The 23,061-nt window shown below is 41.9% G+C and overlaps 2 protein-coding genes across 2 annotated transcripts; both read right to left on the bottom strand.

Annotated features, from left to right (window-relative positions):
- Nucleotides 1–1,182: 1,182 nt before the first annotated feature.
- On the bottom strand, nt 1,183–22,385 carry LOC309505316 (uncharacterized protein; the record flags this gene model as incomplete). Its single annotated transcript, XM_082178691.1, has 9 exons — nt 21,794–22,385; nt 17,322–17,383; nt 3,728–4,073; nt 3,555–3,677; nt 2,490–2,649; nt 2,164–2,388; nt 1,989–2,080; nt 1,631–1,735; nt 1,183–1,194 (listed from the first exon to the last, which is right to left on the bottom strand). The coding sequence occupies exons 3-9, from the start codon at nt 4,070–4,072 to the stop codon at nt 1,183–1,185; spliced, it is 1,062 nt and encodes a 353-aa protein (XP_082034817.1). The 5' UTR covers nt 4,073; nt 17,322–17,383; nt 21,794–22,385.
- LOC309504685 (uncharacterized protein) lies at nt 9,136–13,843 on the bottom strand. The gene is made up of 2 exons (XM_082177899.1): nt 11,635–13,843; nt 9,136–11,334 (listed from the first exon to the last, which is right to left on the bottom strand). Exons 1-2 carry the CDS (start codon nt 12,254–12,256, stop codon nt 9,350–9,352), a joined length of 2,607 nt encoding a protein of 868 aa, XP_082034025.1. The 5' UTR covers nt 12,257–13,843; the 3' UTR covers nt 9,136–9,349.
- Nucleotides 22,386–23,061: the final 676 nt, after the last annotated feature.

Here is a 23,061-nt window from a genome sequence, read left to right as displayed (position 1 = left end):
TAGCCCTTAAATGCATTTTGTTGTATATTTGGAGTGTTTAGAAGTACAGAAAAGATGAAATTATTCTCTTCAGGTGCTTCGTTGATATCTTTATATTCTGTTTTGGTCATATTTTTCAACCGGTTCAGATTTTTCTGTTATCTATGATGTTTTTTGAACTATCATGTCACAGTATTTGCAGCGGAACTGCCAAATAAGGACATTGACTTCCGGCCCAACACTTCGAGCAATCCGCCATTATTATTTCTCGCTGCAATTTTGTAGTCCAAGCTAAAGGATGCAGAAGTTACGAGAGGGTAAGTTAAAATGTTCGGTTGTTGGATGTAGTAACCCACACGCTTCATTACACCGTCTAATTTAGATGAACTGCCGCGCTTGTGACAGGGCGCATGTTTAACTGAAAGAACGAGCAGAGAGAGAGACCTGGTCGCGTGCGCGCTCACTCTCTCTCTTCAGAGCCAGGCGAAAGTGTAAACAAGACATCACCGTCTCCAAACTAGACGCTGTCTTGCTCTCTCTCCCTCGGACATATTAATCAAAATAAATCGACACGGTGGTAAAAGGTCGGAAGACCAAAGTTTCATGTGTAAATGCAGTACACACCATTGCGATACAGCCATATGAAGACGTTGTTCTGCAGGTTCGTCGTCTTCATTTTCATCTCGCTCCGGCTCTGGCTCGAACATGTAAGACTGGCTGGACAAGTCTTCCGTTGTTGACATTTTGTTAATAACGTGTGTATAAAAGTTTCTGTGCGCTAGATAATCCTATCTCTGCTACCAGACTACAAAAATGGCCGAACGGGGTGGAGTTGAACCAAGTGTCACCGCTACAACCTGGAGAGGGGGCGGGGTATGAAGTGTCTCAATATTATTTAAAGAGACCGCACCAAAACGAGTTGCTTTCAGAAGCACATTAGAAAAGGGGTAGAAAAGGGGCCTGTGGAGCTATAATAATGAGGAATTCAGACCCAAGCATTGCAGTTCCGCTTTATATAGACTACAAATGTATGATTTATATGTAAAAAGGAACAATTTAAAAGCATGATATGTCTCCTTTAATGCACCTTTAAGTAGCATAGGTCCTATACCCAAAACTATATTTTGTATCTTTATATATTTAGTTTCTTAAAAAAAGTTCTGTTTACTGAAGTACTTCTGTTCGCTAGAAGTTCATTGCAACTTATCCAACATCCTAAAGATAAATGATTATAATTAGAAGATATTTCTAGTGTTATAAAATATTGCATATTAATTTTCCAAGCAAAATTATTGCACTCCTATTTGGCGCGCAAAAAAAAAAAATTATATATACATACATATATATATATATATATATATATATATATATAATATATATATATATATATATTATATATATATATATATATATATACATTATATATATATATATATATACACACACATTACAAAATATTTAATACATAAGAGTCAACATAGTACACATACTCAAACACACACACACATATATATATATATATATATATATATATATATATATATATATATATATATATATATATATATATATATATATATATAGTTAGAGAGAGACAGATATAGTATAAGATAGCAGCTACAATCTTTTCTAAATTAAAAATAATGCTTACAAGAAAATGCTCTTTGGTGTCAGCCGTCTTGCAACACCACCAAAAATGATTGATGATGTCCTTCAACCAGTGTAGGAGAATGGACTGTCCCTTCACCTTCGCTGCCTTTTGAAAATAAAAACAAAGTACTGAGGTATTCCTTTTCAAACATTGTCCATGTAGAGTTATTATGCTTATTTTTTCTCAATAATAGACTACAGCTATTGATTCCCATGAGTCTATGGAACTGAAGTTTCATATTTTGGATTGTAAAGATAACATTTATTATTCAACAAATAAATAGTGTTAATACGACCCCTAATGTATTATCTATTTACAGAAGACATATACACAGCAAAAATGAACCGCTTACACTTACAGCAGAATTTTTTTTAGCCAGATTCTTGGCACCGTGCCACATGTCCAGACTGTGATGAATCCCAAGGTCCTTGTATCGGCCTTTGTCTGGGTCTGTGGAGTTGGAAATCATTACATTTCCAAACATCTCTTTTTGCACTATTTGTATTCATACATTTTATCAGAGTAGTACTTACTCACAATCTGTATATGAGCATCTGTGCAGATCTCCACCAGCTTTAGCTCTCTGGAAAGCTTGTCCACAGTCTGGATAAATGCCTCCTTCTCCATGATGTTGGAGTTCCACGATGTCTGCCGCTTGTCTATTGTAGCTACATGAATTATCTCCTTGGTGTCGAGCTCCATCGTGGTGTAGCTGCAGTACTGGGCACAATGCCCTGGTGAATCATTTCTGCCATCCCCTGTAAAACACAGGCATATTTCTTAATAAGTTTATATACTAAAATATGTAATTGCTGCAAGTAATTTGTACATGTGCCATGTACAATTTTACAATACAAACCTAGCACCACAACGTCTTTCCCTTGAAGGCGACAGATGGACTCGGAATTCCTTTCTTCCCAGTATTCCTTTACTGCGTCAACACAGTATGTGTTCTGGATTGTGAAGAATGTGTTTTGGTTCACCATGCCCATGTTCATGAATTTAAATAAGAGTGAAACCTTCTGTTACGACCTTTGATGGAAATTTATTGTCTAGGAATTTTAAAAGGAGTAACATTGAGATGACCAAGGGAAAAAACTTAAGTATGTGGCAAGAGAAACACAAGACCATCAAATTAGCACCGCAAAAGATTTATTGCTCCCAAAACCATGAATATTTACAAACACTTAAGAAAACTAAAATAATAAACAGTAAGAAATTATGATACCAAGACAAACAGGAGAGGGAACTGAAAGTGGCGCTAGAAAATCAAAGAAATAAATAAAACAAAAAGAACTCCCACTGTCTCCTCCCGGTCCTCTAAATAAGAAAACAAAAATGAGAAAAGAAAAGTCTTCGGCGCAAATGCGCCCTGAACTTACTCTAACTAAAAAACACAAAAGTACATGTTTAGCGCACTTCACTATACCAGTGTATCTAATACATAAAACTCCTACGTGCAAAATATGTATGTCACGTGACTTACTAGGCTGTTCCACGTCTCCGTTGTCTGAAAGACAGCAGTTAGTTTAAGTGGAGCTTAAGCGGGCTAAAAGTGTCAAAGACACTCGTTCAACAAGAACACAGATGTCACCAATAACAACCCTTACACAGATCATTCTAACAACTCTCACGGAAGTCTCGTAAGCATTTCAAGTAGTAGCAGAACACAGACAAAACAACACAACAAGTGACACGCCAAGTCAAACAGCTCACTCTTCCAGTTGCCGCTTCCGTTTTAAATGCATCGGAGCAGATAGTGACTGGCGGAGATCCCACGACGTCACAGGCGACCAACGATGATTGACAGGCACATCCACCAATAGAGTTCCGAAAGTAGGCGGTACCTAGAAGTGCTAAAAGTGACAAAGAAAAATAGAACAAAAGAACATACACAAGGAAAACAGTGTACAGTTCGTAACACCTTCCCATAGTTATTCCCCGACAACAAAATGTTGGTTGAAAGAAGGAAATCCCCAGCTTGCATCCCAAACTTCATTACAGGCTGGGAATTCCATTTCCACAGGCTATGTCCGTTTGAACAAATCTAAAAGTCAGAGAAGATTGATAAATGGATTTGAAATATGCAACACTTACCCATTCAGCACTCATTGCTGTGCCCTTAGAAGTGATGTTAATGTGAAAGGGGGCAACACTGTCACACACCAGACCAGTCCTGAGAACACCTGTACATCTGTCCTCCGGCAGCTTCATTATTGTGAGAAGCTGCCTCAAGCAGGTCTCATACAACACTGCTGCTCGGACACTGATGATGTCATCTACACATTGGACCTTCAAAGGGTCTGGGGAATTGGGCAACTCAAGATTGGGCAAGGGCTCGTCAGTAGGGTCTTCATGAGCAGAAAGGTCATGCACAGTTTCATCAAGCCCAATTACTGGAAGATGGTCAACCGACTGCGCTGTCTTTAATGCTCCACCCATTCTGTGGAGACAGAACACACAGGCACAATTTAAAAATGCTTTCAAGGCAAGCACTTGTCCTCCACCCTTTCAATTAACACCGGGGCCCCCCAAGGGTGTGTGCTTAGCCCCTTGCTCTACACTATTCACACATGACTGCTCTGCTTCTCTTTGTTCCAATCTCATTGTTAAATTTGCCGATGACACATCAGTGCTCGGACTTATCAACAACAACAACAATGAAGCGGATTACCGGACTGAAGTGCAACATCTAGCCTCATGGTGTGTCAATAATAACTTGTCTTTGAATATCAAAAAGACCAAGGAGATCATTGTGGACTTCCGCAAAAGCAGACCCAATCACTCTCCTCTCTCTATTGGCAATGAGGTGGTAGAGAGGGTGCCACATTTTAAATTCTTGGGAGTATCTGTGACCGAGGACCTGTCCTGGGGAACCAACATCACCGCAGTGATAGGGAAGGCCCAGCAACGCCTCTACTACCTGAGGCAACTGAGGAGCGCCAGGATTCCAAAACAGCTGATGGTCAACTTTTACAACTGTGCCATCAGCAGTGTTTTGACATATGGTTTCTTAGTGTGGTATTCCAGCTGCACTAAGGCCCATCAGCAGGCACTCCAACGAGTGGTAAAAACAGCGGGTAAAATCATTGGGACCACTCTCCCAGAGATCAGTACCATCTATGATACCCGCTGTCTGAAGAGAGTGCACAACATCCTGCGGGACCGGCATTACCCGGCCCATCACCTGTTCCACCTGCTGCCCTCAGGGAGAAGGTACAGGTCCATTGGTGCTAGTAAAGCCAGACTGGCTAACAGCCTGTACCCTTACGCAGTGAGGCTGCTTAATGATGCCCTTTCCCCCCTCCCCCCCTCCCATGGACAGTAAACCATACCCCACTCTGGAATAACTGTGAACTGGACTTTGCATTGCTGCATTAACTACATCTATATCCAACTCTGACCATACTCTCTGTTATGGATGCCTTTTAAGTTGTTTTGTAAAGCCTCTTGCTGCTACCAAGAGTGAATGTCATTGGTTCTGTGCCTCAACAACCATATATTTTTGATGTGCCATGTTTACACAGGGGGTATTTATTATTTCACGAGTTCACACTTACAAATAAGTTAGATAGAATAAATGGTATGCATATTTGGCGTGCTGTCCGGGGAGAGGGCTCTGAGCTCGGATATTGGGCCCGAACCCAGAGTACCCCCCAAAAATTGCAAACTAATGCGGGACAGCCGCCAGAGATGATGTTGATTCCCCCCAAAAATTTGCAAAGGCGAAGCTAAAGTTGTGCCTATCGTATGGAGGGAATTTGGTAATTGGATCGGGAGGGTTTCTTGCATCATGGATGAGTTTTTTGAAGGTCATGGCGTCAGATGGGTGAGAACATCACTGCTAAGGGCAGTTGAGGAAATTTCCAGAGAACAGAGCTCCTGCGGGAGCGTGAGAGAACATCACTGCTGCGGCAGTGGGGGAAATTTCCAGAGAAACTGAGCTCCTGCGGGAGCGTGAGAGAACATCACTGCTGCGGCAGTGGGGAAATTTCCAGAGAAACGGAGCTCCTGCGGGAGCGTGAGAGAACATCACTGCTGCGGCAGTGGGGGAAATTTCCAGAGAAACTGAGCTCCTGCGGGAGCGTGAGAGAACATCACTGCTGCGGCAGTGGGGGAAATTTCCAGAGAAACTGCTGCGGGAGCGTGAGAGAACATCACTGCTGCGGCAGTGGGGGAAATTTCCAGAGAAACTGAGCTCCTGCGGGAGCGTGAGAGAACATCACTGCTGCGGCAGTGGGGAAATTTCCAGAGAAACGGAGCTCCTGCGGGAGCGTGAGAGAACATCACTGCTGCGGCAGTGGGGGGAATTTCCAGAGAAACTGAGCTCCTGCGGGAGCGTGAAAGAACATCACTGCGGCGGCAGTGGGGACATTTCCAGAGAAACTGAGCTCCTGCGGGAGCGGAAGGGACATCTCTGCTGTGGTGCTGGAATTGAATAGCCTCTACTTTGGTGGTTTGAGCTGGAAAAGATGGCTTGTGGGTTTGAGTGGGAGAACGAGCTGGAGCTGAAGTTTAGCTGATAAGTGTTTGTTGAGCTTCTTTGATATGGAAGCGGTTGGATCGGATGTAATTCTTGAAAGCTTCTGATGACCAGCGACCAAGCGTTTGAATCTGGTGCTGGGAGAGGCCTTTTTGTGCGGCTGTGGTTGCTGCTCCTATGCGGAAAGAATGACTGGAGAAGTGGTCAGCTGGAATGCCGGATTATGCCGGAATGCCGATGACAAGATATTTTTAAGGTGTTTTTGGAACCAAAAACGTGTGACAGGGCGGTTGGAGTCATCAACGAAGAGTGGGTCAGATGGCGATTCAGCCTGTGCGTTTCTTAAATGTAGATAGGCTGAGAGGGTTTGGTACGGCTGAATTGGTGCGGGCAGATTAAAGATGTAAATGAAATGGCCTTTTTTCATTTTGTCTGTTTTACTTTGTTTAATGAGGTAAGAGATGGTGTCGCCGTCTAGCACTGATAGATCTGTCATTGTGGGGTGGATTTTTGGATTGAAGCTGGACGTGATGGTGAGTTCTGAACATCTGAGAAAACCAAAGAAAGCAAGTATGAACATAGCGTCAAGAGTGCGTGCTGTATTGATGGAGTAGTAGCCTCGGCGGAGAGTGGAGATACATTTAGTGAGGAGGTCTAGCGTTATGGGTTTCCTGGTGTCCTGGCGGGTGGGTTGGGTTCTTTGGATGCCTTTGATGAGAAGAGATGTTTGTGAATTGGCTATTTCAGAAGATGGTGAGCCGAAAATAAGTTTATGGAAGAACTGTATTCCGCTTAGGTAGCCCTTAATGGAGCTGGCTTGGAGGTTTTTAAAGCCATTTAGATAAGATATGAATGAAGTAATGGTGAGGAGAGAGAAATCGGGAAAAGGCAGACTGTAAGTGAGGTGGAATGACTTAAAACATCTCCAAGCAGTCAAATATGATTGTAAGGTTCTGGGCGAGACAGCTTGAAGAATGTAGATGAGGGATGCGTCATGGAGCGTTTTCAGTGGGTGGTTTATGGGAATATCAACTCTGAATAACGAGGTACTGGGATTGGGAATGGGTCCACCTCTGGTGCCAATAACCTGAATTTCTGAGAGGATCTGTGTTCTGATGTTGTTGGCTACTGGGGTTGGTTCCAAGGCTGTAGCGTTTGGTGGGATGGGCATCGGTGTTGCGGAGTATAGAGAGAACGGCGTTTTTGCTTGTGGGGCAGTGTTAAGAGGAAGCTGGGCCGGGACCGAAGCCATTAGCGGAGGCAGCCTCACGCTCGGCTCGGCCCCTGGGGCCGGAGAAGGAACTGAGAGGTTTGAAAAAGATGGAAATTGCGGAGGGAAAAGATGCTCCTGAGCCTGCGCCGTTAGCGGAGGCAGCCTCTCGCTAGGGTTGGCCCCTGGAGAGGAACAGGGTAGTTAGAGAAAGAGGGAAATTGGTGGAAATTGGACGTCTGTGCCTGCACCGATAGCGGAGGCAGCCTCACGCTAGGATCTGATGGTGGGGCTGCAGGCCACGGACAAGGGAGAGGATTAGAGAAAGCTTGAGGAAGTGGTTGTGGTGGCTAGGCTCGTGCCACTAGCGGAGTCGTACTCCTTGTATCTAGGGGGGCTGAAATAGCCGATGGATGCGCCGTGCTGGGGAAAACTGCGATTCGTAGCTGGGTGGAAGGAAGAGGAGAGAGAGGCCTTGCAGCCGGAGAATCTGGGGCGCGGCCCAACCTTGCTGAAGTCCTGCGACCGCGGCCTGGCACTCGAGGGAGGCTCGGTCTAGTGAGGTGGGGAGACTGAGTTTTTTGAGAGCGCGAAGACTGGGCTTTGCCACTCGTGCTCGCTTTGTTGGCGATCTTGGATGGAGAAGTTGATTTTGGAGATGGAAAGGTTGGTTGAAAGGAGACATACAAGTCGTACAGTTGGGCTTTTGTTAACCTGTTAACCCTCACCAGTGCGTCGGCGCACTGAAGCGTTTTTTTATTTATTTAGTTCAAAGTTACTATTTTACCTTGACAAACTATACATCATTAAAAAGATATAAGACTCAAGTTTCAGTATTTGACAACTATTGTATTCTGAGAAACTTATAGTGACAGTTATGTCTTATTTTGTGTCAGGAGTTATGAAATGGAAAAATGCGTTGATACCTTTAATATGATTTATGAGCGTCAGCTGGTCCATTCAGAAAAAAAAACTCCGTGCTGTCGTCATGACAGCGATTCACAAAACAACGTCCCTCAGGGCTTTTAGCTCAAAAATGTGCAGACTTGGAGAAATATTGATATATTCTCATAGATTCACATCATATTTCTATAGACAGGAATAATATTTATTGAATTTATACCCAAATGCGTCGATGTAATCATTATGAGCGCTTCTTAGGGCGCTTTCACACTGGCAGTTTAGTGCGGACCGGGGCACGGTTCGCATGAAAAATCGCTAATGTGAACGCTGTCATCGGACCCGGGTGCGCACTAGAGTACCGAACCCGAGACTACCTGGAGGAGGTGGTCTGAGCTCGGTTGCTCCCGAACCGTGGCGCGGTTCGCGTTAATGTGCAAGCAACACGGTCTCGGGTGCGTGCTTGTTCAGGAAGTATAGTATCCCGCGCATGCGTATCACTGTCGCATCAGTGAAAAATCTTCTGCGAGCAGCAGAAACACGGCGTCCCCTGGATATGTGCTGAATTACACCATGTAATGAACATAAACGTAGTTGTCTCTCACTATGTTGTGCATAATAGCACCAAAAAAACAGACAAATTACAGCTATGCTCAGTCGAGTTGTATTCTCCATGCGTTTTCCGTGTGCGTTTGCGATGACGTAAGATCACTGCAAACGCACCTGGGTTCGATACAACTAATTGAGTGTGAAACCAGACCAACGCTGCGGGGGGCGCCGGGAACTAGCGCACTCGGGTTCGGACCGCAGCAAACGAACCCAGTGGAAAAACGCCCTTACTGAGATGTGCTGTGTTTTCAATTCATACCAATAGCCTGAGGGCGCTATATGCACAAAAATACTCCATATATTTACATTTACATTTACATTTAGTCATTTAGCAGACGCCTTTCTCCAAAGCGACTTACAAATTAGGACAAAATTCAGCGAGTCATCATAAAGAGGCAAAAGCAACAACAACGCAAGAAGTGCTCAAAGTACGAAGTTCAGGTATTATTCAGAGTAGCATAAGCCTGATAAGTGATGTTACAAAGGGAAAGGAAAACTTTTTTTTTTTTTTTTTTTTTTATAAGGTTAAGTGCTCACGGAAGAGATTGGTTTTCAGCTGCCTTTTGAACGTTGTCAGGGATTCTGCATTCCGGATGAGGGTGGGGAGAGCGTTCCACCAGCATGGAACTGTGAATGAGAATGTTCTGGAAAGTGATTTTGTGGCTTTCTGTGATGGAACCACGAGACGTCGCTCGTTGACCGATCGTAGGTGTCTGGTAGGGATGTAGACTCGTAGGAGTGAGTGAAAGTAGGAGGGAGCTGAGCCTGTGATAGTTCTGTAAGCAAGCGTCAGTGCCTTGAACTTGATGCGAGCAGCGAGAGGTAGCCAGTGCAGAGAGATGAACAGAGGAGTGACGTGGGCCCTCTTGGGCTCGTTGAAGATAAGACGAGCTGCAGCATTCTGGATCATCTGTAGGGTTTTGGTTGCACATGCTGGAAGTCCAGCCAGAAGAGCATTGCAGTAGTCAAGCCTAGAGATGACCAGGGCCTGGACGATGAGTTGTGTTGCATGCTCAGTTAGGAAAGGCCTGATTTTCCTGATGTTGTGCAGTGCAAACCTGCATGATCGAGCTGTCTTTGAAATGTGATCTGCGAAGGTTAGCTGGTCATCAAACGTTACTCCAAGATTTCTGACCGATCTTGATGGGGTGATTAATGATGACTCTAGCTGGATGGTGAAGTCGTGCTGTAGAGACGGATTGGCAGGGAGGACGAGAAGCTCAGTCTTTGCCAGGTTGAGCTGCAGGTGATGTTCCTTCATCCATGTGGAGATGTCCGCCAGACAGCTTGAGACCCGTGCAGCTACTGTGGGATCATCTGGTTGAAAGGAGAGGAAGAGCTGCGTGTCATCAGCATAGCAGTGGTAGGAAAAACCGTGTGCCTGTATGATGTGTCCCAGTGATGTGGTGTAGATGGAGAAGAGGAGGGGACCAAGAACTGAACCCTGGGGAACCCCTGTGGTCAGCTGATGTGCTCTGGATACCTCACCTCTCCATGCGACCTTGAAGGACCTACCTGTGAGATAGGACTCAAACCAGTGGAGTGAAGTTCCTGTGATGCCCAGTGATGAGAGGGTGGACATAAGGATCTGATGATTCACCGTGTCGAAGGCAGCAGACAGATCCAGGAGAATGAGGACTGAAGATTTGGAAGCAGCTTTTGCGATCCGTAGGGCTTCTGTGACTGACAGTAATGCAGTCTCAGTTGAATGTCCTTTCTTGAAGCCAGATTGGTTGACATCCAGCTGGTTGTTTAGAGACAAGAAGGATGTTAGTTGGTTGAAGACAGCTCTTTCAAGTGTCTTCGCAATGAATGGTAGGAGAGAGATAGGTCTGTAATTGTCTACAAATGATGTGTTTAGCGTTGGTTTTTTGAGCAGTGGAGTAACCCGAGCCTGCTTGAATGCTGTAGGGAAGGTGCCAGTATGGAGGGATGAGTTGATGATGTGTGTGAGTGATGGTAGAAGTGTGGGAGAGATGGCTTGTAGAAGGTGTGAGGGGATGGGGTCAAGCGGGCAGGTGGTAGGGTGACTGGAGAGGAGAAGTGTAGATACTTCTTCCTCGGTTAGCGAAGAAAAGGAGGACAGAGGGATATTGGCTGTGGAAGGGGTCGGTCTGGGTTCCTGTGTGTGTGGATCTGAGAATTGACTGCTGATAGCTGTTGTTTTCTTGGTGAAGAAGTGCGCAAAATCGTCAGCAGTTAAGGAGGAGGCGGGTGGTGGTGTAGGTGGACAGAGGAGAGAGTTGAATGTCTTGAAGAGTAGTCGTGTGTTGGAGGAGCTGTTGATCTTGTTGTGGAAGTATGAAGATTTTGCAGCATGAACATCGACAGAAAAGGAGGAGAGGAGAAATTGATACATACTCAGGTCAGATGCGTCTTTTGATTTGTGCCATTTCCTCTCCGCTGCCCTGAGTTCGGTCCGGTGTTCCCGAAGAACCTCAGATAACCAGGGGTTAGAGGGAGTAGCGCGTGCTGGCCTGGAGGAGAGGGGGCAGATAATGTCTAGAGAAGAGGTTAGAGTGGAGCATAAGGTGTCCGTTGCGGTATTCACATCCAGAGATGAGAATTGTGAGGGTGGGGGAAGAGAGGATGACACGGCAGAGGAAAGATGGGAGGGGGAAAGTGAGCGCAGGTTTCGTCTGAAAGTGACTGGTGGTGGGGGTGGTGGTGCAGGGGTAGAGAGTTGTAGACTGAAAGTAATGAGGAAATGATCTGAAACGTGGAGAGGTGTCACCAGGATGTTTTCTGTGGTGCAGTTGCGTGTGTAAACCAGGTCCAGTTGGTTGCCTGATTTGTGAGTACCTGTGGTGATGAGTCGTTTGAGATCGAAAGAGGCTAGGAGTGAGGTGAAGTCTGTTGCATGTGGCTTTTCGAGATGAATGTTGAAGTCACCGAAGACTAGAAGTGGGGTGCCGTCCTCAGGGAAAGTGGACAGCAGCACATCCAGCTCATCTACAAAGTTACCCAGCTGACCTGGGGGGCGATAAATGACTACAATATGGATTTTAATGGGAGTTGTAAGTGTAATAGCATGATATTCAAATGAGTTGTTGTTGCATAGAGAAGAGAGCGTGGAGTATTTGCAATTGTTAGAAACGAGAAGCCCTGTACCCCCACCTCTCCCAGACTGGCGCGGGGAGTGGGAGAAGGAGAAATTGCTAGAGAGAGCAGCAGGGGTTGCTGAGTCTTCTGGACGGATCCAGGTCTCAGTCAGCCCCAAGATACTAAGAGTAGAATGAGATGCAAAGGCTGGAATGAAGTCAGCTTTATTGACTGCTGACTGACAATTCCATAGACCCACGGAAAGAGAGAGAGGAGTGTGTGAGGATGTGAGGATGGGACGCAGATTGGCAGTATTGCGCTGTCTATTGCGCGTGATGAAAGGACGTTGCCGAGAGATAACAGGAATGTATTGAAAGCACATGTCGATGAAGGTGAACAATAAGATAAGTAGAGGGAAGAGAAAGGGAAGAGGAGATACTTAAGTGCCTTTCTGGTGTCCTTGCTCGGTGGAGTCGCGCAGGTAGAGTCGCTGGTCTTTACCCGAGTCGGTCTTCACACGAGGAGGCTGAACACGAGAGCTGAATGCTTCCGCTGACGCTTCCGCGGCAGCGTGCAAATTACACAGATATACAGATGATGCTCTCACCGCTTGAGTGAGTACAGCTGTTTCGTTCGGGCAATTAAGTCAATAACGGCAAAATGTGTCAAATCTAAAGTGCTAGGAGCAACGGCTTAAGTTACGTGCAAATTAGGTTGCTATAAACAGTTACATGTGTTTCGTTCGCGGCTATTTCTCTAAAGTGCCAATGCGTCTAACTGAAATACAGGATTATGTCAAATTAAAATTACAAAAGAACAAGAAAATCGAAGATGGCCTTACCTTGACTAAAATACAGCACTGAAAAATCAGGAGAACAAGGTATTCTAGAGAAAACCACTTGCGAGCTGCGTGCCTCTAGTATGCTGCCCGCTGGTCCTATTGAAGTGATCTGAAAGCCCTTCTATTTATATCTATCAATTCTCACAGATGCTGTTTCGTTCGGGCAATTAAGTCAATAACGGCAAAATGTGTCAAATCTAAAGTGCTAGGAGCAACGGCTTAAGTTACGTGCAAATTAGGTTGCTATAAACAGTTACATGTGTTTCGTTCGCGGCTATTTCTCTAAAGTGCCAATGCGTCTAACTGAAATACAGGATTATGTCAAATTAAAATTACAAAAGAACAAGAAAATCGAAGATGGCCTTACCTTGACTAAAATACAGCACTGAAAAATCAGGAGAACAAGGTATTCTAGAGAAAACCACTTGCGAGCTGCGTGCCTCTAGTATGCTGCCCGCTGGTCCTATTGAAGTGATCTGAAAGCCCTTCTATTTATATCTATCAATTCTCACAGATGCTGTTTCGTTCGGGCAATTAAGTCAATAACGGCAAAATGTGTCAAATCTAAAGTGCTAGGAGCAACGGCTTAAGTTACGTGCAAATTAGGTTGCTATAAACAGTTACATGTGTTTCGTTCGCGGCTATTTCTCTAAAGTGCCAATGCGTCTAACTGAAATACAGGATTATGTCAAATTAAAATTACAAAAGAACAAGAAAATCGAAGATGGCCTTACCTTGACTAAAATACAGCACTGAAAAATCAGGAGAACAAGGTATTCTAGAGAAAACCACTTGCGAGCTGCGTGCCTCTAGTATGCTGCCCGCTGGTCCTATTGAAGTGATCTGAAAGCCCTTCTATTTATATCTATCAATTCTCACAGATGCTGTTTCGTTCGGGCAATTAAGTCAATAACGGCAAAATGTGTCAAATCTAAAGTGCTAGGAGCAACGGCTTAAGTTACGTGCAAATTAGGTTGCTATAAACAGTTACATGTGTTTCGTTCGCGGCTATTTCTCTAAAGTGCCAATGCGTCTAACTGAAATACAGGATTATGTCAAATTAAAATTACAAAAGAACAAGAAAATCGAAGATGGCCTTACCTTGACTAAAATACAGCACTGAAAAATCAGGAGAACAAGGTATTCTAGAGAAAACCACTTGCGAGCTGCGTGCCTCTAGTATGCTGCCCGCTGGTCCTATATATGGAACATGAAGAAGAGACATAATCATGTGACCTTCAAGGACGTCACTGATAGCAGCTACACACAAAGCTAACACAGAGATCGCTGTAATATGCAGATACAGACGTTTTGAAGACAATAAACATGATTGCAAATGATATTTGATATTTGAGTGTTCTTCAAGCAATGCCAGGTATTTTTATAATAATAGATTATATTTATAATGTAATGCTAATCGATATAGACTTTATCATCATGCATACTATAAATAATATATTTTCTTTCTGATTTTTTTTTAATCTGAAGCCAAATTAGATCACAGAAGATTATTTAAAACAATCGACTTGCGTTATAAAATAAGTTTGAAGCACAAACATAGTTTTAATCTCATAAATGGTCGTGTATTGATGGTGTGCTAAGCTAACATGCTAGCTAGCTCAGGTGCACCTGTCACCTAGAAGTTATTCTTTTATGGGGTTTTTTTCTAAATAGTAATGCTTTTCTGAAATGTTTTAGTGCATTTGATACACTTTCAAATGTAAGTGAGAACTTTGATAAAATAAATTAGGGATTGAAACCCTATGAATAGCCTGTGAATAGCCAGTCGTTAGTAACTATAATGCAGACAAAAGATATGCATATTTAGATCCATAACCAGGCTGGAGAGGTGTGAATGTGTACTGGGGAGACTGAGACTGAATGGGGCTCGTTTGCACCACAAAACAATAGAGACAATAGACTGAATAGATGACTTAGATGATGACTAAACATCAGTAGCATTTTTAGAGTCTAATCAAAATAAAATCATTTGACATGATCTTGAAAAACATTTAACTAAATACAGAGTTTTAGACTTATCATTTTCAGATTTTAAATATAACATGGTCACACATATGGCTTTAGCTGCAGTGCATTTCTAGATTGCTCCAGGGCCCACTTCAATTTTATTTTCATGAAGATGTTTAATAAAAATAAATTTCTAATAACTTTACAAAACTTTGAAGCTATTTAAAAAATGTTTTTCATTATGACAATAATTAATTCTACATTTACAATAAACTACCAGGTGTCAGCTTTCAAATGAGATCATACTTGTGCTTTTAGTGCAAAGGGTTCATGAACTGTATCTGTTTCAGTTTGGGTGTCATTTCTGGGGATTTTTCAAAAGTGGCGTTGCAGCTTAACAGGTTAATCTCCTAGAAAAATGGACATCTGCGCTGATGAGCGCTTGTCTTAGACTTACTACTGTCCATTTCTCTATTGCAGGAATCGTTGGGTGGGCTGAGGCATAAGAGGACGCTGGAGATGCTGGTGGGTGTCTTGCTGGAGGAGGTGAGGGTAAGCCTCGGCGTCGTGGAGTACGGGAAGTGGCCCGAATAGGCCGACGTCCACGTAGTGGCTCCGGGGATTCCTCGGCGATGTCCGGTGGAGCGCGGGTGCTCCTGACATCGGTGGATTGAGGTGTAGAATCCTGGGAGAGCTGAATCTCTGACATTGTGGCAGTTTCATAGGACCAAATGCTGAAAACTGTCAAGGCACATTGGTGAGTCAAAAGAGCATATATATAGGTCTCCACTCATGCTGATTGGATAGACATGTTGATTACTGATTATTGACAGCTGGTTGGAATGATGTGATAATTGGATCAATTATTTGAACGTGCTCCTCCCGAACTTTGTTAATAAAACATCATTTATGTATTATTTGAAGGGGATCTGCACTGGTGTTAGTGCACTTTAATACACCATATACTGTTGTTGTATGATCCAACACAATTTCGTTGCTGTTCTTTTTGAATGACAATGACAATAAACGTGAAACGAAACGAAAGTAACAGAAATAAGCACAAATGTCAGAGCATGTCAGAACACCTCCAGGGCCAGAAAACAGCTCAGACCCCAGAGGGTTAAGACACAGATGTAAGTGTGGAAATAATTATGAATGTGAGATACTGACTTTGTATTTAGAGGATTGATACAAATACAGAAAACAAATTCTTTAATTACTAATTGATTACTTAGGCCATATATCTTGAAAATGAAAGATACAGTTTAATTTAATCAGAGAAAGCCGATTGACAAAGAGTATTGACATAGACACATCAGAAACACATTAAATAAAAGGCAACTTTACTTAAATTAAAAGTTACTATAATATTTAAAATGTTCAGTGATTGTTAATTAAAGATAAACATAAACATCTGTAAATGTCAGGCCTATTAAATAAATAAAAATCATGTTTACTGTATGCTGAATGACTAAAATTACAAATTTCATCCCCAGAAATTTTAATTTAAAAATTAGGAGATGCCGGACAGTCTGGTTGAAGAGCGAACCAGATCCCGAAAGGACAAAGGACCTCTCTGGAAATTAACATTCTAACTAGCCCTCGTGCATTATCAAGACGAAAGTCTCACCTCCGAATCATCCTAATCTACATCTCTTTCCCTCTCCCCTCACCCCCTCTCTCTCAGGCTCAGATGATCACCTGAATTCACCCAAGAAAATGTATAGTTTAATGTGAATGATTATCACAGAGTATTATACATATTTAGTATCATTTAAAATGTCACAGTGCGACTGGTACAAATGTCTCATTTCCAAATAAGTAAAACACAAGTTAATAAGGTTTTTAAGAGTTTAAAGATAACTGGCAGACAAAGAAAGGTGATCTCCTGACAAATGGTGTCACACCCCCAAAAGGTGTAACCTCTGAATGCAAATTTCTTTTGTTAGTACATGTTTCCATGTGAAAGGTTAGATATAATGAAATGCAGAAGGGAGATCGAGGCCTTTTCTGTAACTCAGATTCGCCTGTGAGGCTGAGAGAAAGACTCTCAGCCTCATGTATTTCTTAATGTTGGGTTCGCATCTCTTCTCTTTATTCCAGAGCATTTGATGTTTTGTATCGATTATCTTTGAACTGATTATGAAATTGGCATGATACATTTACCTGACATAATAAATTGTTACATTTGATTATTCTAACTGACTTTGACATTATTTTCATTGAAGAGTCAGAAGGAATAGTCAAACATTCGCTCACATTTAATGATGCACAGATATCATTAAAACCTTTTCATTTATGGAGTCAGATGAAATAACGAGGGAATACATATTCAAACGTATTGCATTTAATCAAAAAATACTTTGCCTCGAGAAAAGACAGTAACACGTTAAGATCTTCCGCGCTCGTCGGATGCCGGACTTTGGGCCGATCGAGCGCTAGCTTACACATTGTGGTGAGATCTGGTATTTATCTCATCCCCCTGAAGAACCCCTAAGTAGCTAGGTAGTCTTTTGCTGTCAGGTCAGAATAGCACTAGCTTGTTTAATTTATACCAGTAAATCTAGGTATGTCCCTACACCCTCGTAAACAATAACAGTCATTGACAACTAAGCATGTGGATCAAATTCATGCTTACCCTCCAGCAGAATCTTTCCTGGAACCGTTGTTGTCCTTGGTCTTGCAAAAATTATTATAATGCTCTGGGGTGCGTTCTCCGAAACTACCTTAACGCTACGTCGTTCTTAAGTTGTACCTTAAGAAGTACCTTATCGTTAATACGTGGTTTCCGAAACCTTCTTAGTTAAGTATACCTTCTGTAAGTCATACGTTCGTAAGGTTGGTCTGGAGCGCTCTTAGCTATACCTTATCGCTGCTGACGGTTCATACCGCTAGTGGCCACCACTACGCAAAAAGCTTTTTTACATCGCAGTTTAATTACACATAGAAAATTTTATATGAACATTTAATATAAAATCTGATTTAGTATTAAAATTACATTTTTACTTTACTTAAAAAATTTACACATAAAATACTTATGTTGTTATAGCCTACACCCAGTGTATGGAAGTGTTTTCATTAATAAAGTTTCCATACACTAATGGTTGTTAGCTTTTTTTAATTAGGCTACTATCCTAAGGCACATCAGCTGGCGAACCATTTGACAGAAAAGGCTTAGGAGTCTATATAAAGAAAGATGAGTTTACACAAACTTTATAGCTATGGCAGCGAGACAGCGAGTACTTGTTTTAAATCAAAGACGGCGCCGTCCGCGGAGCCAGTTAGTGTATGTCAACTACATGGCTGGTGGATAATCAGCATACGTTGTGGAGAACATTAACACACTTATGGCCGTGAGGGTTTGGGATTGCACACTTGCTAAATTATAAACACATACTCATATTTATTTCTGCATGTACATATTTCAATGAGCCCCGATAAATGCAGTTTGTACTATTTCTAAAACGCTTCTTTATAAAGAACATTGTTTTCTCAATACTTTACCTATACCGCTGTGAAGGAAAGAGCGCACAATCGATCATCGAGGCATCGATATCAACCTATTCAGCGCCTCCACCATGGACAGCACCTGCTAAGGTCGAACTTAAGAAGGTTTACCTTAACCCTTAAGGCCTCATTATACTTCTGCGTCGGACCTACGCCGGAGCCTATACGCCGTAGGCAACGTGTTGGTTTTAATTTATACTTCTGCGTTGTTGTCCGCGTTGACGCACCTAGGGAGCATGTGAAACCCCGAGGGAGGGGTTCTGGCAGACCAATCACAGCGCTTGTGTCCGCGTAGAATTGACGCGTTGTTACATTTTTGGAGAGGTGCACGTCAGGGTACGCCGAAGGGTACGCGCGCTACACACAGCCTACGACGTAGCTACGGCGGCAGTTCGACGCAGAAGTATAAATAGGCCTTTAGAGGTCGGAGATCACGCCGGCGTGATCTGCTCGCTTTTTTCCTTATGAGTTGAATTGAGACCCCAAATACTCTTTTGACTTTGATTTTACAAAACAAGTTTCATACATCAATCGATTCTGTTAAATGTGTATTATTTTTGTGTATACTCACAATAAAAACAAAGTGTTGTGCTTTTTGCCAAATAAAGAAAAATAAACACGAAGCGAGTTCTGCCTTCTCTCTGTCCGTGTAGTCCATTCTGAAACGCGTCCGAAAATGAACTGCAGCTCAGCAAATTAGGGCTGTACTGTCCCAGTCGATTAGTCGATTAATTGGTCGATACGTTCTGGTTCGACCAAAATTCTGATTGGTCGATTTTTTGCCGCGTTCATTTCATCTGTTTTGCCGCGCTGAGGCGCGCTCATTTCATCAGGTGGAAAGCACTAACTGCTAATGGGGGTGTTTTCAGAGTACCCTTGTTTCACTGTAACAGTCTGTCTTCAGAACACCCCCCTTGTTTTCACCTTTTTTGGATTAGCCCAACCCAAGAGAGAGCGATAACTATAGAAGGTTTGATGCTGAATATTATATTATTTATTTAATTGTGAGAGCGTTTAATACTAATAGTCAGTCCTCTTCTAACATGTCAACAACAAAGAAATCGACAGTGTGGCAGCATTTTGTTAAAATTGATAACAGGAAAAAGGTCGAATGCAAAGTTTGCAAGCAACAGTTTTCCACAGCTCGACGACAAACATGACATATCATCTAAAAGTGGTAAGCTCACTTGTCTGCGTTAGTTTGCCCTGTCTGTTTTGAGTAGGCTATATGAACATATCAGAATTTGCATATTTCAATGTTTTAGTGTGATAACCTAACTTTTTTATTTTTTATTTGAAGCCTAATGCGCAATTGCACTGTGCTGTTGTGTTAGTTTTGAGCCTAAGATGCTTTATTTTTCAGTTATGCACTTTATTTCGTTTCTGCTCTTGATCTGGTTTGTTTAATAAATATTCATTTTTTTATTAAAGTGGACGTGCCTTTTGTGTTTATTAAGAGTAAAAGCTTTAAGTTAATAGTCTATTGGTGTCTCAGCTGCGAAGCTGAGCTCATGTTCAGCCTCGCTCGGTGCGAGGACATGCACGGTGAAATGATAGTGTCTGACAGTTATAACTTATTATTATAACATATGACAAAAATAATTGTCTAAATTATGTTGCATATTCCTCAACAGTTCTTGTGATGATATCACTAGGTGACAACATAGTACTATTTTCGGAAATCATAAGCTATGATATTGCGCAGGTGCACGTGATGCAACGCTGTCAGAGCCGACAGACTGGAGTGTCAGACTCATTTCAGTGCAAAATAATTAGGTCAAAAACGATTTAATATACTGCAAATAGCCTACTAGTTTTTTATGTTTATTTATAATTCATTTAGGCGGACAACAAGGCTACCCAGTACTGCGCACAGTGCGCATCTAATTAATTTAACGTTTTTTTTTTTCTACCGTCATTTTTAGTCGATTTTAGTCGATTTTTAGTCGAAAATTTCAGGACTTCAGTCGACCAAGATTTTCTTTGGTTGAGTACAGCCCTACAGCAAATACTCAGTCAAACAGGCATTCAGACACACAGGCATGAAGCTTGAATTCTCTTCTTTTAAATGAAGTAATTTATATAAAAAACAAATATTCTCATCTTGTGAAATCTGTATTAAAAGAGAGCGATTCCAGTCGACCTCATTAGAGCTAATTCAAATGTAATGTGACTCCGCCCACGGAGAGCGCACGCTATTCAAACGCAAATGGCTGAGGTAATCCGCGCAATCCTGTGAACGCCCCCATCAGCTCGAGAAAACCAAAACACAAGTTTATTCAGAACATTACTTGCTTACACCGTCTCGCAGCGCTGTGAGCAATAATGAGGAATACGAGGAATACGAGCTGAGGAATACTAGTAAGTTTTTCCTTCTCGGGTTTCTGAATGAATGAACGGCATAGATGCGCGCTGTTTACCACAGCTGGCAAAAAACAATATTACGTGACAGTTCTCCATTATGGACGCGAGCGCTCTAAAAAAAAAAACGAAAAGACTTTCAAACTTTCACAGAGACCTCAAAACAGAAAGTACAAATCCTTTCTTTAAAACGAATTTCGTTTTGTATCAATTGTATCTTAATATTAATAATTTTTTTCATTAACAAATTTCCTGGATTTAAAGTAAATATAGGCTAGCAATCACAACAGCGTCTCGCAGCGCTGTGAGCAATAATGAGGAATACGAGGAATACGAGCTGAGGAATACTAGTAAGTTTTTCCTTCTCGGGTTTCTGAATGAATGAACGGCATAGATGCGCGCTGTTTACCACAGCTGGCAAAAAACAATATTACGTGACAGCTCTCCATTATGGACGCGAGCGCTCTAAAAAAAACCACTAAAAGACTTTCAAACTTTCACAGAGACCTCAAAACAGAAAGTACAAATCCTTTCTTTAAAACGAATACAAGATAGATGTAAGCAAAATCTTAAATGGTCAATATAAGTCTTCTTCTAAATATCTTTTGTCCTTGCATTGTGGCTCAGTCAGTGTCACACCTGAGTGAATGGCTCATCATTATGCAGAGTGGGTGGTAATTCAGGTGTAAACCACTCCTCGTTCACGCCCCCTCGCATATTGGCTTTCCAAGCAAAACCTGTTTTACATCAATTTAAATCAATGTATGGTTTTATTTGAACGATAAAGCAAGACTATTTTCACATAATTTTGAAGAAAAAACTATAGGCGACGACATCCATTAGTCAAAAGTCTTATTGACACATATTTACTATGTGTTTTGTGGCCTTATTTCAGAAATTTTTGTTTTTAGTTTTTTCAATATCCACGCATAAACATTATTCTCTCAAAAATGAAAACATGTACATACACGTGGCTCACATATTATGGTAGCCCTGTTTGTGCTATATAGAGTGAATTTACACCTTTGCCATTAATATGTTTATATGCAACTGAAAAAAGCACAAATGTCAGGGCATGTCAGAACATCTCAAGGGCCCAGAAAACCGCTCAGACTCCAGAGGGTTAAGCAACATCCTAAGGTATAGTTCGGAGAACACACGTAGGAAAGGTATACCTGTAGTTAAGGTGTACCTTTTGAGTCTTCGTAGCGCGCTAAGAGACAACATTATCGGAGAACGCACCCCTGTCTATTACTAATAGAACTGTCTTTGTAAGCTGAAGTAAAACTTAACAGTGTTTGTCTTTAGAAATAAAAATATATTTAAACAAAAGATAAAAATATTGGTTACACAATGATTAATATTCATAGCAAATCATCAAAAAGTTACAGGTTATAAAACTTCAGCTTATCCAATCTCAACAGGGCAGTCTTGTATGAGTGGATATTACACAGGCTATTTACCTTGTAAGCAGTTCAAGCAATAGGAGTAAAAAATAACTTGTTCTCATCCGAGGTTTTCAAGTTAAGATAATACAGCAGAGCAATATAAGCAAAAAGAATCTCAGTTAATCAACTGAGCTAGAAGAGAACTAATTTCTCCCCAGGGATGCACAACATCAAAATCAAAAATGCAACAACTAACAGTCAAACATGCAGTCATATTTATACGGAACTGGGTTACATTGTTCCTATGCAGTTTCTTGGTTTTTTTTCCAGAGGAACTAAAGCATGTGACATCAACCTTCTTCTTGTGTCGATATTGTTCCCCATATATGGGCATTCTTCCGTCCTTTCCGTCTTCTGTGCTTCAGGCCTCTGTGTAAGTGTGTGCGTGTGTATGTATCTGGAAGGGTATTTGTAGGTCCAAAATATCTATCAAAATTCAAATAGTTCACTACAACATGTAAAAGATCTGTCTTAATGTCTTTAGCTGCATTCATTTGGAGATTAAAATGAAATTGCACAATTTAATGTTGGGTGTGATTAATCTCAGTGTGTGGTTAATTCATTAATTTGTTTAATCGATTGACAGCAATAGTTTCTGCATATTTGATATGGTCAAAATATTATGTCATCACAGCGAGTCCATCTTAGCAGACCAGCTCAGACTAAACTGGTCCTGTCGGGTTGAGATGTCTGAACACTGAGATTCTGCCTGCAGACCAGCACACACACGAGAGGGTCTGAAATCAATCTCACACTCAACAAGAAACGAGGAATAAACCTAACATGAAGAGACTGAGGAAAAGAATGATTAAAGAATAAGAAAACATTGGGCAGTAAAAGCATCAGCAGAGTGAATATGAACACAACCCAAATATGACGATCTGGTTCTCTGGATGTGTGAGAGTGACGATCAGTACAACACAGAGCTAAACTAGATATTATCCATGTGATCACTGATATAATGAACACTAAAAGATCAAATAAATGATTAACTGGAGACAATAAAATATAACAGATAATGATACAGAGAAACACCAGTATGTAGAAAGTGATGAAACAGGG

This window comes from Leuciscus leuciscus (genome assembly GCF_965113295.1).
Source record: "Leuciscus leuciscus genome assembly, chromosome: 8".
Classification (NCBI taxonomy): Eukaryota; Metazoa; Chordata; class Actinopteri; order Cypriniformes; family Leuciscidae; genus Leuciscus; species Leuciscus leuciscus.
The sequence above is the reverse complement of the archived record's forward strand: the minus strand, read 5'-3'. Positions and strand labels throughout refer to the sequence as shown.

Bases quoted from the DNA above. Each gene is read 5' to 3' on its own strand.
- LOC309504685 (XM_082177899.1), bottom strand. From the start codon at position 12,256: ATGTGCTTTCAATACATTCCTGTTATCTCTCGGCAACGTCCTTTCATC. The intron at 11,335-11,634 runs GTACTCACAAAT...CCTCTTCTCTAG, and splicing joins CAAACGACTCATCACCACAG to ACATTATCTGCCCCCTCTCC.